This window comes from Podarcis pityusensis, assembly GCF_964106645.2.
Source record: "Podarcis pityusensis genome assembly, chromosome: 10".
NCBI lineage: Eukaryota > Metazoa > Chordata > Lepidosauria > Squamata > Lacertidae > Podarcis > Podarcis pityusensis.
This window is the reverse complement of record NC_138035.1, coordinates 33,397,100-33,410,954: the sequence shown is the minus strand read 5'-3', so window position 1 is coordinate 33,410,954 and position 13,855 is coordinate 33,397,100. Positions and strand designations below refer to the sequence as shown.

The 13,855-nt window shown below is 37.5% G+C and overlaps 1 protein-coding gene across 3 annotated transcripts in view; it reads left to right on the top strand.

The window, feature by feature from the left end:
• IFT56 (intraflagellar transport 56) overlaps positions 1-13,855 on the top strand; it is a 31,240-nt gene that overhangs the window by 3,366 nt on the left and 14,019 nt on the right. For all 3 annotated transcript variants that reach the window (XM_080971904.1, XM_080971903.1, XM_080971905.1), the window contains 8 exons: positions 1,092-1,206; positions 1,417-1,466; positions 2,186-2,331; positions 3,386-3,557; positions 4,260-4,334; positions 5,202-5,304; positions 6,729-6,784; positions 7,884-7,937. In XM_080971904.1, the coding sequence (XP_080828030.1) occupies positions 1,092-1,206; positions 1,417-1,466; positions 2,186-2,331; positions 3,386-3,557; positions 4,260-4,334; positions 5,202-5,304; positions 6,729-6,784; positions 7,884-7,937 (771 nt within the window). The remainder of the gene's footprint in view (positions 1-1,091; positions 1,207-1,416; positions 1,467-2,185; positions 2,332-3,385; positions 3,558-4,259; positions 4,335-5,201; positions 5,305-6,728; positions 6,785-7,883; positions 7,938-13,855) is intronic.

The window sequence follows — 13,855 nt, the reverse complement described above, 5'->3', positions numbered from 1 at the left end:
GTCCTAGAGCAGTTCAGCAAAAAGGCATGCCATTTTACTATAAGTCTTGAAACAGAATGGTATATCCTCATGCTGGATTATGATTATGCATGCTTATGGACTAGTGAATCTGAGAGGCATGAGGATGGGAAAGGCAGGATTATTTATTTATTTATTTGACTTACATACTGCACAATTAATAAGGGTTAGGTATTGTCAGTTTGCTGCTGCTATTTTCCAAAAGTCTATGTTTGTGTAAAGGAAAATATGTCTTGGTGTAAAAAGAGTTGTGTTTGTATTTCTTTCCCCATAAGACAGCACGTTTAATTTTGATTTTTCAAAGCACATTTTTAAAAAACTTTATTTGGGATAGCTTGAAATTGGTGAGTTCTTCCATGTCCTAAAGATGTCCCCATCTAATGTAAAAGCTGGTATATATGTAACCCTTGATGGTTAAGAGATCAGGAACTGGATGAGAAATTGTGTTTATCTCTCCTAAACAGCCTATCTCTTTTTGTGCACAGTATCTCAATTTTCTTTCAACTTCTTTCAACCCTGGCTTATGGTCTATGCAGTCATTGGCATGTTGCACTCATAATTTAGAAGTACTAAGCAACTTTAAACTCTGTCACATTGAACACAGTTATAATGCCAATTAAAGACCCACATAGTCTTTTTTTATGGGTTAAAATTTAGTGTGGAAATAAAAAGTAACTCTTGAACTTGCCTTGGAGGATCTTGGCCAGTTGAAAGTGGTCAGTTTAGCTGGTGGCATGCTGAGAACCGGTGTATTGTAGTTAAGCAGGTCAGCATTGGGAATGTACGTCTTTAACCTCTCTCTGCAATTCAGAGGTAATAACGCTGATCTGCATTGCTGTAAGGATTCCTGAAAAAATAAACATGAAACATTTAATATTTATACAACATGTTCCCTAAGTGTTAGTAGTACATCTTGTTTGATAATACACTAGAAGCGAAGAGCAACATTGTTGGTCCAGATTGATTGATTTACTAAGAATATGTATAAATTCTCAAGATGGCTCAAAACTCAAAATAAAATTTCTGTTTAATGGTTATGGCAGCAGTATATCAAAAACTGTTACTTGTTTCAGGAATATGAAGATCTGACAAAGCGATCTGGCTGCAACCCTGATGTTTGGGTGAATCTAGCATGCACTTACTTCTTCTTGGGAATGTATACACAAGCTGAACAAGCAGCCTTGAAAGGTAAAATGGATAGCTGATGCTATAATATTATATATATTTATCTTGGAGTAAGTCCCACCAAGTAGAAATGTAAAATGTTAAAATTTGTGTTGTTAAGGTGGTGCATCTGAGCAAATTCATAGTGTTAGTCACGAGTATTTACAAACCCTGAACTGCTCCAAGTGTTGGCATTAAATTTTGTTTTAATGCTTTTTTCGGATTTTCTTTCAGCTCCCAAAAGTAGACTTCAAAATCGCCTATTGTTCCATCTAGCTCACAAGGTATGTGGGAAACAAAACCATGCAGAGGCAAGTAGTATTTTGTACTTGGAAGTATTCTGAAACTCAGACCCTACCTTCCCCCATCTTCAAATACTACTAGTTTGAATGAGAATCCTGCCCAACTTGTCTAGGTACAGAAAGGTAAGGCAGAGACAGAGGCTGGGTAGGCACAGAGGACGAAAGCCCAGAAGCGGAGTGGTAAGATGACCCAAGGAGAAGGAGAGCTAAGGGATATGTTACCTATTGGAAAGCTATACTCAGTGGAAAGAGAAGTAGTATCTAAGGGAAATATGGGGTGGAGATGGTAGAGACCTGATAATATGTATAGAGAAGCCTTTTATTTAAGCACTTGTCTGGTAGCCATAGGCAACAAGGAATTGTGTACAGATGAGTGCATGAAATTCCATGTAGGTGAGTGAGAGGGCTAGGAGAGAAGTGCGTCCTTATTCTATGGCAAGCACGAAAAGCAAGTGGGCGACCAGAGGAGAGAAGCCCTGTCCTCTGCACCCAGCATAGAGATACAGCAAGCTACTGGATGCACAATAGAGAGTTCCATCCCCCTTCTGCTAACTTCCAGCAGACTAGTTAAAAAAGGGCTAGTAACTTTTGAGAGCTGATTTACTAGGATAAAGAGTAGTTGCTTACTGTCAGCTGTATTTATTAGTGTGTATGTAGTATGTCCTGCATCTGTGTAATCCTAGTTCTTATTTCTTGTATAGTTTGGTGATGAGAAGAAATTAATGAGCTTTCACCAGAATCTGCAAGACATAACAGAAGATCAGCTAAGCCTAGCATCTATCCACTATATGCGGTCTCATTACCAAGAGGCTATTGATATATACAAACGTATACTTCTTGATAACAGGTTGGATATATTTTTCTTTCCCAATCTGTCATTCTCTCTACTCTTTGGACATTTTATTGATGGAGAAGGGCTAAAGTTTCAGTGTATCGCTTTCTAACAGTTGGAGTTATACTCTGAGATTCTTGCTTCTTATTATAAATTCACTGTAGTACATCCCACAACATTGGGCCAATGGGATCCAGTAATAAGATTTAAATTTTCCTGTGACCTCCCAGAGTAATTTGGATGAAATTACTTAGCACTAAGATCAGAGATCACAGATTCCTTATATTAGCAATTAGTTCTTATATAAAAGATAACAGAGTTTGGAGATTACAGATCTCAGTGCCTGATGTCATACAATGTCAGGTGACTGACAGGTGGGCATGGTTGCATTCCAGAGGTTCTCTACTGCTGTCCTTGTCCTTCTGCACTGCAGTTTTCGTCTTCTTTCTTGTGGAATTCAGGTTTGCTGCAACACTTTCTGTCATGGTTTCTTTCTTCTGATTTCTAGCTGTGACCTTCTGAGCCTGCTGGCCAGCTTCAGTTATAGACCATATTCCACCTTCCAACATTTTAGGCAAACAGAAGAGCTGTCGAGTTTTCCTAAGTTTCTGATTCCCACTGTAACTAGGTTTCTTCTCCACCACCTTTGGGTGTTAGTTTCCTGGGCTCACCTGTTGAATTCCCTGACAAGCACAGCCTCTGAATAACCCTGTATTTAACAGAAAGCAACCGTCTTATAATTAAGCATAAACATAAAGTGACTCAACAGTTGCATTTCTTCACAGATGTCTTAAAATATTCTCAGTATTCAAGGCATAGGTCTTAGTGATCCCATTTGGGTTGTTGCTTGTAGTTTCAGGAAACTTTTCTAATCCTTCCATGCACACACTATTGTTCATAGCAAAAGGCATTTGTAAATGCATTACAAAGCATTCTGCCAATGATAGAACATGTATTGAGAGTACACATGTGCAGTATTATTTGCACATTTCCGTTTAGGAGCATTCTGCTTTAGGTGAATTTTCTGCCACTGAATGTAGTTAAATGAAGAAACTTTGATGTCTTGCAGGGAATACCTGGCTCTCAATGTATATGTTGCCTTGTGCTACTACAAACTGGATTATTATGATGTTTCACAAGAGGTGCTAGCTGTTTACCTTCAGCAAGTTCCTGATAGCACCATTGCTCTTAACTTAAAGGCTTGTAATCATTTCCGACTCTACAATGGGAAGGCTGCTGAGGTACTTTGTTAAAATGTTTTTCTCACTAAAGTCATTATCTCCTTCATGCAAGTTTCAGTTTTGAAGTAATATTTCAGTTTCTGTAGAGAAGCTTTAACTTTATGCTTTGTACCTCAGTATGTGGTCTGTCTGACTATATGTATGTGTTTCTAGTTATGCTGGTGTCACTTCAAATGAATTAGTCATGTGCCAGTTCAGGTCCCCAATATAAGATGCAGGACCACTTTCAGAGGGTTGGCATCATTTGGCACCTGTTGAGGCACACCGCCCAAAAGAGGCACTACCTGGCTAACTCCTGGAACCTCATGGCTCTGCTTGTCCTAGAACCATAGAATTGTAGAGTTGGAAGGGATCCCGAGGGTCATGTTGTCCAATCCCCTGCAAGGTGGGAATCTCAAGGCAAGTGAGCAGTGACGGGGGCAAGGAGAAGGAGCAGCAATTTCTGCTAGCTTTGTTCTCCCTCTGGGCAGTGGTGCAGATTAGGTTCAACAGGAGAGGGCAAGTGAATGGGCAGCAGTAAAGAAGAGGTGGGACAACTCGGGGAGGGGATGTTGAGAGCATTTTTGTGCAAGCCCTCCCCCCCCAAAAAAATTCTCAAACTGGCTCTGATAATATTTTTTTGAGCAGTGTCAATGGCTACTTCTGTTGATTGTGTGTTCTGTTCTTCCACTCACTGTTTTGCAATTTCTGAAAAAAATTAAGGCGGAGCTTAAGAGCTTGATGGACAGTGCTTCAACATCATTTGAGTTTGCTAAGGAACTCATTAAACACAATTTGGTGAGTAACAATTATGAAAGTAGCTAGCTTGCATAATTTTTATGAAGTTCCGAATAACATAGGCTGCATTCAAAAGAATGTCTTGTTGGCTGGCCCAAGAAAGTATTGTGTGAGGTGCAAGTAGTCTGTAAACCTAGTCCTCTCTTCCAGTTGTTACCCCATGTTCAAATGTGCATACCTAACCACAGCTGTGAAAAGGTGGTTTTGTTATCTATAAAGACTCTCCTTAGACAAGTTTCTAAGTATGCACAACTAACTGCTTTTGCCCATATTCAATCTTTATTTTCGTCATCTTTCCCTCTGTTTCTCTCCCCATCCCCTAGGTCAACCCAAATAACTTATTTTGGAATATTTGCTTATGAAACTAAGATGTCGTGTACAAAAATAAAGATAATCGTTTTGAGCTGTGCAGGAATTGGTATTTTCATGATGTACAAATTGTTGAAATTTAGTGGTGGAGTAAATATTTAACTTGTAAAATTCAAAAGCAGAATATATGACACATTCATAATTCACCGGAGGCTTGTTGCCTCTTAGTTTAACAAACATTTCAAAATGCATGTATAGTGGAACCTCGGTTTACGAACTTTATCCATTCCGGAAGTCCGTTCTTAAACCGAAACCATTCTTAAACCGAGGAGCGCTTTCCCTAATGAGGCGTCCCACCGCCAGTGCTCTTCCACCATACGGATTCCGTTCTTAGACCGAGGTAAAGTTCTCAAATCGGGTCACTCCTTCCAGTTTTGCGCAGTTCTTAAACCGAATAGTTTGTAAACAGGGCTGTTCTTAAACCAAGGTACCACTGTAAGATGGTTCGCTGCAGCTTGCTTGCTGCTGTACTAATGCAGTGAGGACTTTCTTCTGCAGGTTGTATTCCGAGGAGGGGAGGGGTCTCTCCAAGTACTGCCTCCCCTGGTTGATGTCATACCTGAAGCCAGATTGAATTTAGTAATCTACTACCTTCGGCAAGGTATGCACATCTTCTGGATTTTGACTTCTTTTGTCCCTTAAAGTGATTCTTTTCCTCCACATAGGGTACAAGGGGGTCTTTGTTTTGAGGACTGGCATATAGGTTGGTAACTTTTTACAATTAAATAAATTGCTTAGATTCCTAGCTTGTGAAAAAAGACAGCTGTAAATGACTGAAAAAATAGATCAGCCCAAGAAGATACAGTGGTACCTCGGGTTACATGCACTTCAGGTTACAGACTCCGCTAACCCAGAAATAGTGCTTCAGGTTAAGAACTTTGCTTCAGGATGAGAACAGAAATCGTGCTCCGGCGGCGCGGCAGCAGCGGGAGGCCCCATTAGCTAAAGTGGTGCTTCAGGTTAAGAATAGTTTCAGGTTAAGAACGGACCTCCGGAACGAATTAAGTACTTAATCCGAGGTACCACTGTATTCTTTTGCTAGTGGAACATTTCATTTTCCTGAAGTTGCTATGAAATAAGATCTGTGTGCTTGGTTGCAGTTAGAGGCAGCTGAGCCATCAGAAGATGGCTTTGCAACTGTACTTCCATACAGAGGTTTTATAAGGACTTAAATAAGCACACCTGAGACAAGGAAGCTACATGGCATCTCTGCTCCTCACTCCTCTATGCAAAACGCCATACAATGTGAGATCTATTTTTGCCACATTGTTTCCCATAAACTGCAACCTAGGCATATTAATTGGGAGAATCTTTAACATCTTCTTTGTTGTGGTGCTAAATGTTTGTAATGAAAAAAACATTTTTAGTAAAAAAAAAAAGTCTGCCTAAATTAAGTGTAATTCCAGTTCTTGATTTGTGTGAGTTATACATCTGAATAAATTTTTAGTTAATTACCTTTTATCTTTTGGTTGTAACAATGATGGGAATTAGCAGAAAAAGCCCAATTTCTAACATCTTGAGTCAAAATACAGTTCTGAGCATATGTATTCAGAAGTAAGTAGGGCTTACTCCCAGGTAAGTGGATTTAGGATTGCAGCATTAGTCTATTTTCCCAAAAGGTTGCATTATTTAGTGTCAACATTTTTGAATCAAAAATTCTTCTTAGGTGAAGCTCAATCACAGGCGGTTAGCCCTCTTCCTGTCCCATCCTCACAGGATGAATAAATGTATGAGAGAAAAGAATGTGATTTTTTTTTTATCTTGCTCCTGTTCTGTTCAGAAGGCATCTGCTAATCCATTTTATTAAAAAAAGACCTTTGCTCTGAAAAAATAGCAGAAAATAAAAAATGACGTAACCCGTATTTGTTATAAAGACTAAAGAAATGTATAATCAGCAAGTACACATTTGTTGCAGTTTATGGTTCCTTTTCATCCTTTGTTTTTGAATGCCTTTATGAAAAGATGAATTATGATGTGGGAAGGTGACATGGGAAATACAATATGCACTGTAATGTGTTCTTTCAGATGATGTGCAGGAAGCCTACAATCTGATTAAAGACCTGGAACCTACAACCCCACAGGTAAAAAGAAATATTTGGATATGATTATACATATAATGGAAGACATGGTCATCTGGGATAGGTTCTCTCAGAGAGTGGAACACTTTCCTAAAAGAAGATATTTGAATCTGTTTACTTTATTTGGACATAAAGTATATCATTCTTGGATCAAAACGAAACAGGCATGCAGATCTTCATCCATTTTTAAAACTATGGTTGAGTCGAGACTAAAGTTGCAATCCTAACCTCACTTAGTTGGATTGAGTCCCATTGAATTCAATAGGTCTTACTTCTGAGTAGACATGCTTAGGATTGTGCAGTACATTAGTTGCCCTGTTTCCACAGAAATCATTGTGAAAAGGTAGTCCTGTCTTGCCTTAGATTACACTGAAATCAATAGAAACCAAAAGTTAATAGCTTACTCTGGATCTAACTCCGTATCTTTTAATTGTTTGCACCTTGTTTGATAGAGACAAAAAGATGAGTCACACAACACATTTGGTCAAAACCTTAAGACATTGTCAAAATATTTAAGGAGCACAAGAATAGCACAAATAACATATTGCGGTGTCTTTTTTTTTTTTTTTACAGTTTAGAGATTTATTCCAGATTCATACGAAACTTTAAAACTGTTTCAATATGCACTATCTTAATGCATTTAAACATGTGTTCTCATATAATATATTGGCTTAAAACTTCAGGGGAAAATACATAGATCTTAAAACCTACGCTGGTTCTGTACTAAAAGACAGTGAATGGAAACAGTATTTTATAGGAAGAGAAGCATTTATTTGACAGACTTTTCAAATTAGGTTCAGAGCTAGTGAATGCCAAAAGAAGAACTGGAAAACTGAGCAGAAGATTCCCCCCCCCAATTTATAATTTCCCTCCTTTTTATAATGTGTTCTCTGAACTACAGCCTCTGATTATTTCATGCAAGTTACTAACTGCGCGTGTCAAGATTGATTTTGGTTTATATATTTAATACAGTTACTTAGAAACCATGGAAACAGGCTATTCAGAAATCTATGTATTTGTAAAGCAATTTGAACAGAATACTTCACAAGTTGCTTTAAAGCTTCATTAAATGGTTGTCTCATTTTATATAATCTTTCTCTAGGAGTATATCCTAAAGGGAGTGGTGAATGCAGTCCTTGGGCAGGAAATGGGCTCAGTGAGTACAATACCTTTTTTACATCAGTAATTCATGTGGAGTACACGAGAACACATTGCAATTCAGCTAACAGGTTGATTTTGATACTAACTTGCCTCTTGCTCTTTTGTATTTCCTACATATTTGCCAGTGAAAAAATGGAATTGTGAATCATCATATACACTAATGATGATGCTATAGGGTGATATCAGCATGTTTAGAGGAACCTCAAAATTTCTAGAAATAGAAAATTATTGGGAGTGGGATTTAAGAAGGCAAAGCCCAAGACACTCCCATGGGGACTGAGTGTGCTCTGTGGCCTCAGAATGCAGAGTATTGGTGGAGAGGGAGGGGGAAATGAAAGACTTGATGGTGGAGGAATGAACTATGCTGCACAAAGGCAAGGTTGCACTGAACAGGAATCCTGCATATAGTAACATCTTTGTGACAGGTTGAATATTTCTGAAAGTCAATAAACTTAGGCTCTCCAGTCTATGGACAACCAGAGAGACTAGGTTCATTGCCCCCACACGTACTGCCTGAATTCCTTCGGCATCTGCAGGTGGATGAGGAGATAACCAAGGTACTAAAACCCTTTTATTCTCTATTGTTAGCTGAAGTCTGTTATCTGGACAATGACTTTTTGTTTTCTTGTAGTGAATTTTAAAAGAGTTCTATTATTTTACACTTATATTATTATTTTAAAAGCCAAATCAAAATAATAAACTTTGTTTCTCTATCTGTTTTTTTTTTAATAATTTTTTATTAAAGTTTTAAACAACAAAACAAGAAAAACAACACACACACAAAACAATACAAAACTTAACAGTAAAAACACAAAACACAACAATTAAAAACAAACTCTCTTTTCCATTTCCAATTTCAAATTACTTATTTTCTAGACTTCCTCATACCTCCCTCTTTTGTATTCCAGTCCACATTATTTGTCCAGCAGTTTCTTTTCCACTTTTTTAATCCCAATCTTTAATTTAATAAAATGTTAAAATATATAACTTCAACTTTTTTAAACCTAATCCTTAATCTTAATATCATATAACTTTAAAGTTTTCCCTTTTAATATCAAATTTCCATTTCTTTAAACATCTTTAATCTTGATCTTTAATCTTAATCTATCCTTAACTTTAACCTATGCAGCTGGAAACCACTTGTTTTCAGTCCAACATCACTCTAACATTCCTTAATTTTGCAGTGTTTCTGAAGATAGTCTTTGAATTTCTTCCAGTCTTCCTCCATCGACTCTTCTCCCTGGTCACGGATTCTACCAGTCATTTCAGCCAGTTCCATATAGTCCATAAGTTTCATCTGCCATTCCTCCAGCGTGGGAAGTTCTTGTGTCTTCCAATACTTTGCGATGAGTATTCTTGCTGCTGTTGTTGCATACATAAAGAAAGTTCTATCCTTTTTTAACACCATTTGGCCGACTATGCCCAGGAGAAAGGCCTCTGGTTTCTTAGGGAAGGTATACTTAAATACCTTTTTTAATTCATTATATATCATTTCCCAGAAAGCCTTAATCTTTGGGCACGTCCACCAAAGGTGAAAAAATGTACCTTCAGTTTCTTTACATTTCCAACATTTGTTATCTGGCAAGTGATAGATTTTCGCAAGCTTGACTGGGGTTATGTACCACCTGTATATCATTTTCATAATATTCTCTCTTAAGGCATTACATGCCGTAAATTTCATACCTGTGGTCCATAACTGTTCCCAGTCAGCAAACATAATGTTATGTCCAACGTCCTGTGCCCATTTAATCATAGCCGATTTTACCGTTTCATCTTGAGTATTCCATTTCAGCAGCAAGTTATACATTCTTGACAAATTCTTAGTCTTGGGTTCTAACAATTCTGTTTCTAATTTGGATCTTTCCACCTGGAAGCCAATTTTCCTGTCCAATTTAAATACCTCCATTATTTGATAATAATGAAGCCAGTCTTGCACTTTGTTTTTTAGTTTTTCAAAACTCTGCAATTTCAGTCTATCTCCGTCTTGTTCCAAAATTTCCCAATATTTCGGCCATTTGACCTCCATATTGACCTTTTTCAAGGCTTTCGCTTCCATTGGTGACAGCCACCTTGGGGTTTTATTTTCTAGCAAATCCTTATATCTTATCCAAACATTAAACAGCGCTTTCCTGACAATGTGGTTTTTAAATGCTTTATGTGCTTTGACCTTATCATACCATAAATATGCATGCCATCCAAATACATTATTAAAACCTTCTAGATCCAAAATGTCAGTGTTTTCAAGAAGTAGCCATTCTTTCAACCAGCAAAAAGCTGCTGATTCATAGTACAGTTTAAGGTCTGGCAGGGCAAATCCACCTCTTTCCTTTGCATCCATTAGTATTTTAAATTTTATTCTGGGTTTCTTGCCCTGCCAGACAAATTTAGAAATATCTTTCTGCCACCTCTTGAAACAATCCATTTTGTCCACGATCTGCAAAGTTTGAAACAAAAACAACATTCTGGGCAGTACATTCATCTTTATCGCAGCAATACGGCCTAGCAGTGAAAGCTTCAAATTTGACCAAATTTCTAAATCTTTTTTCACTTCTGACCAACATTTTTTGTAGTTATCTTTAAATAAATTCCCATTTTTTGCTGTCATGTTAATCCCCAAGTATTTAACTTTCTTAACCACTGTTAAACCTGTCTCATTCTGAAACCTCTCTCTTTCAAACGGTGTTAAATTTTTCTCTAGAACCTTGGTTTTTGACTTGTTCAATTTAAATCCTGCCACTTGACCAAATTCTTGAATCAGTTCTAAAACCCTTTTAGTACTAGATTCTGGCTCCTGTAACGTCAATACTAAGTCATCTGCAAATGCTCTCAATTTATAGTGTTTAATTCCGACCTGTATACCTTTAACCATCTGGTCCCTTCTAATCATATTCAGCAGAACCTCCAGGACCGAAATAAAAAGAAGTGGGGAAATTGGGCAACCTTGACGTGTCCCTTTTTCAATTTTAAGTTCTTCCGTCACAACATTATTTACAATTAGTTTAGCCTTTTGTTCTGAATAAATTGCACTTATACCATTCTCAAAACCTTGGCCTACCCCCATTCCCTGTAGATTCTTCTTCATAAACTTCCAAGAAATATTGTCAAAGACTTTCTCCGCGTCTACAAATATCAGCACTGCTTTAGTGTTTATATTCACTTCTAATTTTTCCAAGATATCAATTATATTCCTCAAATTATCAGACAAATGTCTTCCTGGGAGAAAGCCCGCTTGGTCTTTATGAATCTCTTCCAACAGCACTTTTTTAAATCTCTTAGCCAAAATATCTGCAAAAATTTTGTAATCCACATTAAGTAATGATATAGGGCGGTAGTTCTTAAGTTGTGTCTTTTCAGTCTCTGTTTTTGGTACAAGTGTAATATATGCTTCTTTCCACGACTCTGGTGCCCTCTTCCCCTCCATTATTTCGTTGCAGACCTCTTTCAATGGTTGAATTAACCATTCTTTTAAAGATCTGTAGTATCTAGAGGTCAAGCCGTCTGGTCCTGGAGATTTACCCAGTTGCATGTTTTGAATGGCACCTTCTATTTCCTGTTCAGTTATTCTGTCATTCAAAATTAGTCTATTTTCTTGAGATATTTTTTGTAATCCATTTGTTTTCAAAAATTGGTCTAAGTCTGTTTCTTTCACTGGCCCTTGAGTATATAGTCTTTTAAAATACTTCTGGAAACAACTTCTAATCTCCGCAGGGTTCTGTATATTCCTTCCTTCCACTTCTAAATTCGTAATCGTATTTAGTTTTTGTCTCTTTTTCATTTGCCATGCCAACAATTTACCACATTTATTGGCCGATTCAAAAGTCTTTTGTCTCATTTGTTTAATTTTCCATTCTATTTCCTGATTCATTATTTTCATATATTGTACTTGATATAACTTTAACTCTCTCAGAATCTCTTGAGATTTGGGATTTACTCTCAGTCTTTTTTCACATTCATTCAATTTGTTCATAATTTTATCCTTCTTCTCATTTTGAGTTCTTTTCTTTATCGCATTCTGTTGTATTAAGAACCCTCTCATGACCGCTTTACTTGCATCCCAGATTACTCTTTTCTCCACGTTGGAACTAAGATTTATCTCGAAGTAATCTCTTAGAGTTTTTTGGGCCTTCTTAAAAAATTCTTCATCTCTAAATAAGGTGTCATTCATCTTCCATCTGAAGGAGCCAGTTGGTGTTAGTCTCATTTCCATCTTAACAGCATTGTGGTCGGAGCAAATTTTCGGGCAGATTTCCACCTTTCTTGTCTTTGGTGCCATTCCTCTAGTTATCCAAATTTGGTCAATTCTTGTCCAAGTCATTTTGGCTTCAGAAAAGAAAGTTCCCTCTTTAGCCAAGGGGTTTCTAATTCTCCAAATATCCACTAAATCCAAGTTGTCTGTCATATCAAAAAAGGTTTTCGGTAGTCTACCATCTTTGGTGACTACCTGTCTTTGTGCCTTGTCCATATAAGTAGATACCACTCCATTCATATCTCCCATCAAAATCATGTTGTAATCCATATGGTCCATCAAGGTCTCATGCAACTTCTTAAAAAAATCAGATTTCCCGTCATTTGGTGCGTAAACTCCTACAATCAAAAATTTTTCTCCTTGTGTTTGAATTTCAATTGCCACAAATCTTCCTTGGTCATCTTTAAAAACGAATTTTGGTGATAAATTGTCTTTTGCGTAGATCACAACCCCTCTCTTTTTAACTTTATCTGACGAAATAAATTCCTGACCAAGTCTTTTATTTATCAACAATTTCCTGTGTAATCTTGTTATATGTGTTTCTTGTAAACAAATTAGGTCCAATTGTTCCTTTTTTAATATATGAAATACTGACTTCCTTTTCTGAGGGGAATTCAAACCCCGACAGTTCCATGTTAAAAGTTGCAGGGCCATGATGTTATTGTTTTAGTTCTCCTCCTACTGCACCTAGTGCCTGTTCCTCATCCGTCGGTGGTATCCCTTCTTTCGAACGGTCTTTTGGTTCCGGAAATAGTTCTTTTTGTAAGTCTTCTCTGTGGTCCCTGTAAAATTTATCTTTGTCGTCTTCCGATCTTATTTTCCTCTTCTTTCCTTTGTAGCTAAAAGACAGGCCTTGAGGAAGTTCCCACCTGAAGTTGATATTGTTCCTTCTCAGCAGGGTAACCAGGTCTTTATATTTTGATCTGAGATCCAGAAGATATTTCGGGATATCTTTGAATATTTCCACCCTTGTCCGATGGATTTCCAGTGTCTTCTTGAAATGTAGGCCCAAAATCTTATCCCTCTCTTCTTTTGTTTGAAAAGTAATCAGACAGTCTCTCACCTTCTTCTCTCCTCTTCTCCCAAGTCTGAAAGCATTTACTATTCTGAAACTGTCTTTTGCCAGTTCTGGATCCCAAAAGTCCAAAAATTCCTGCGTGAGAAATTCAGCTAGATTGTCCTTTTCCACCTCAGGTACCGATCTGACCCGCAAATTCACTTGCTTTTCCTTCAAATCTATCATAGACAGGGTTAGTTTATGGTCTTCCAGTTGTTTATGCAGTGTTGGTAATTCCTCTTGAACCTCTTTAACTTCAGTAGCAGAAGTTGTAGCAATTTCTTTAGCCTCTTCAGCAATCTGGCGTGTTGAGGCCGATTCCTCTAATAATTTCTGAATAGTCTCTGTGTTAGTATTTACTTTTTGGCCCAAGTTATTTATGCTTGCAGTATTTTGATCAATCTTGTCACATGCCTCTGCTACTTGTTGGCTTATTTTATTTAAAGATTCATTAACTTTGGCCAAAACTAGAGCAAAGGCGTCATCACTTGTCGCACTTTTTACCTTTAATTGTGCCGATGAGGCTGTTGTTGAGGTTCCAGAAGGGCCTGAGGCCGAAGATCTCCTTTGTAATCCTTCTTCTGTGCGAATAGTCCTCCCCGATCTTGTA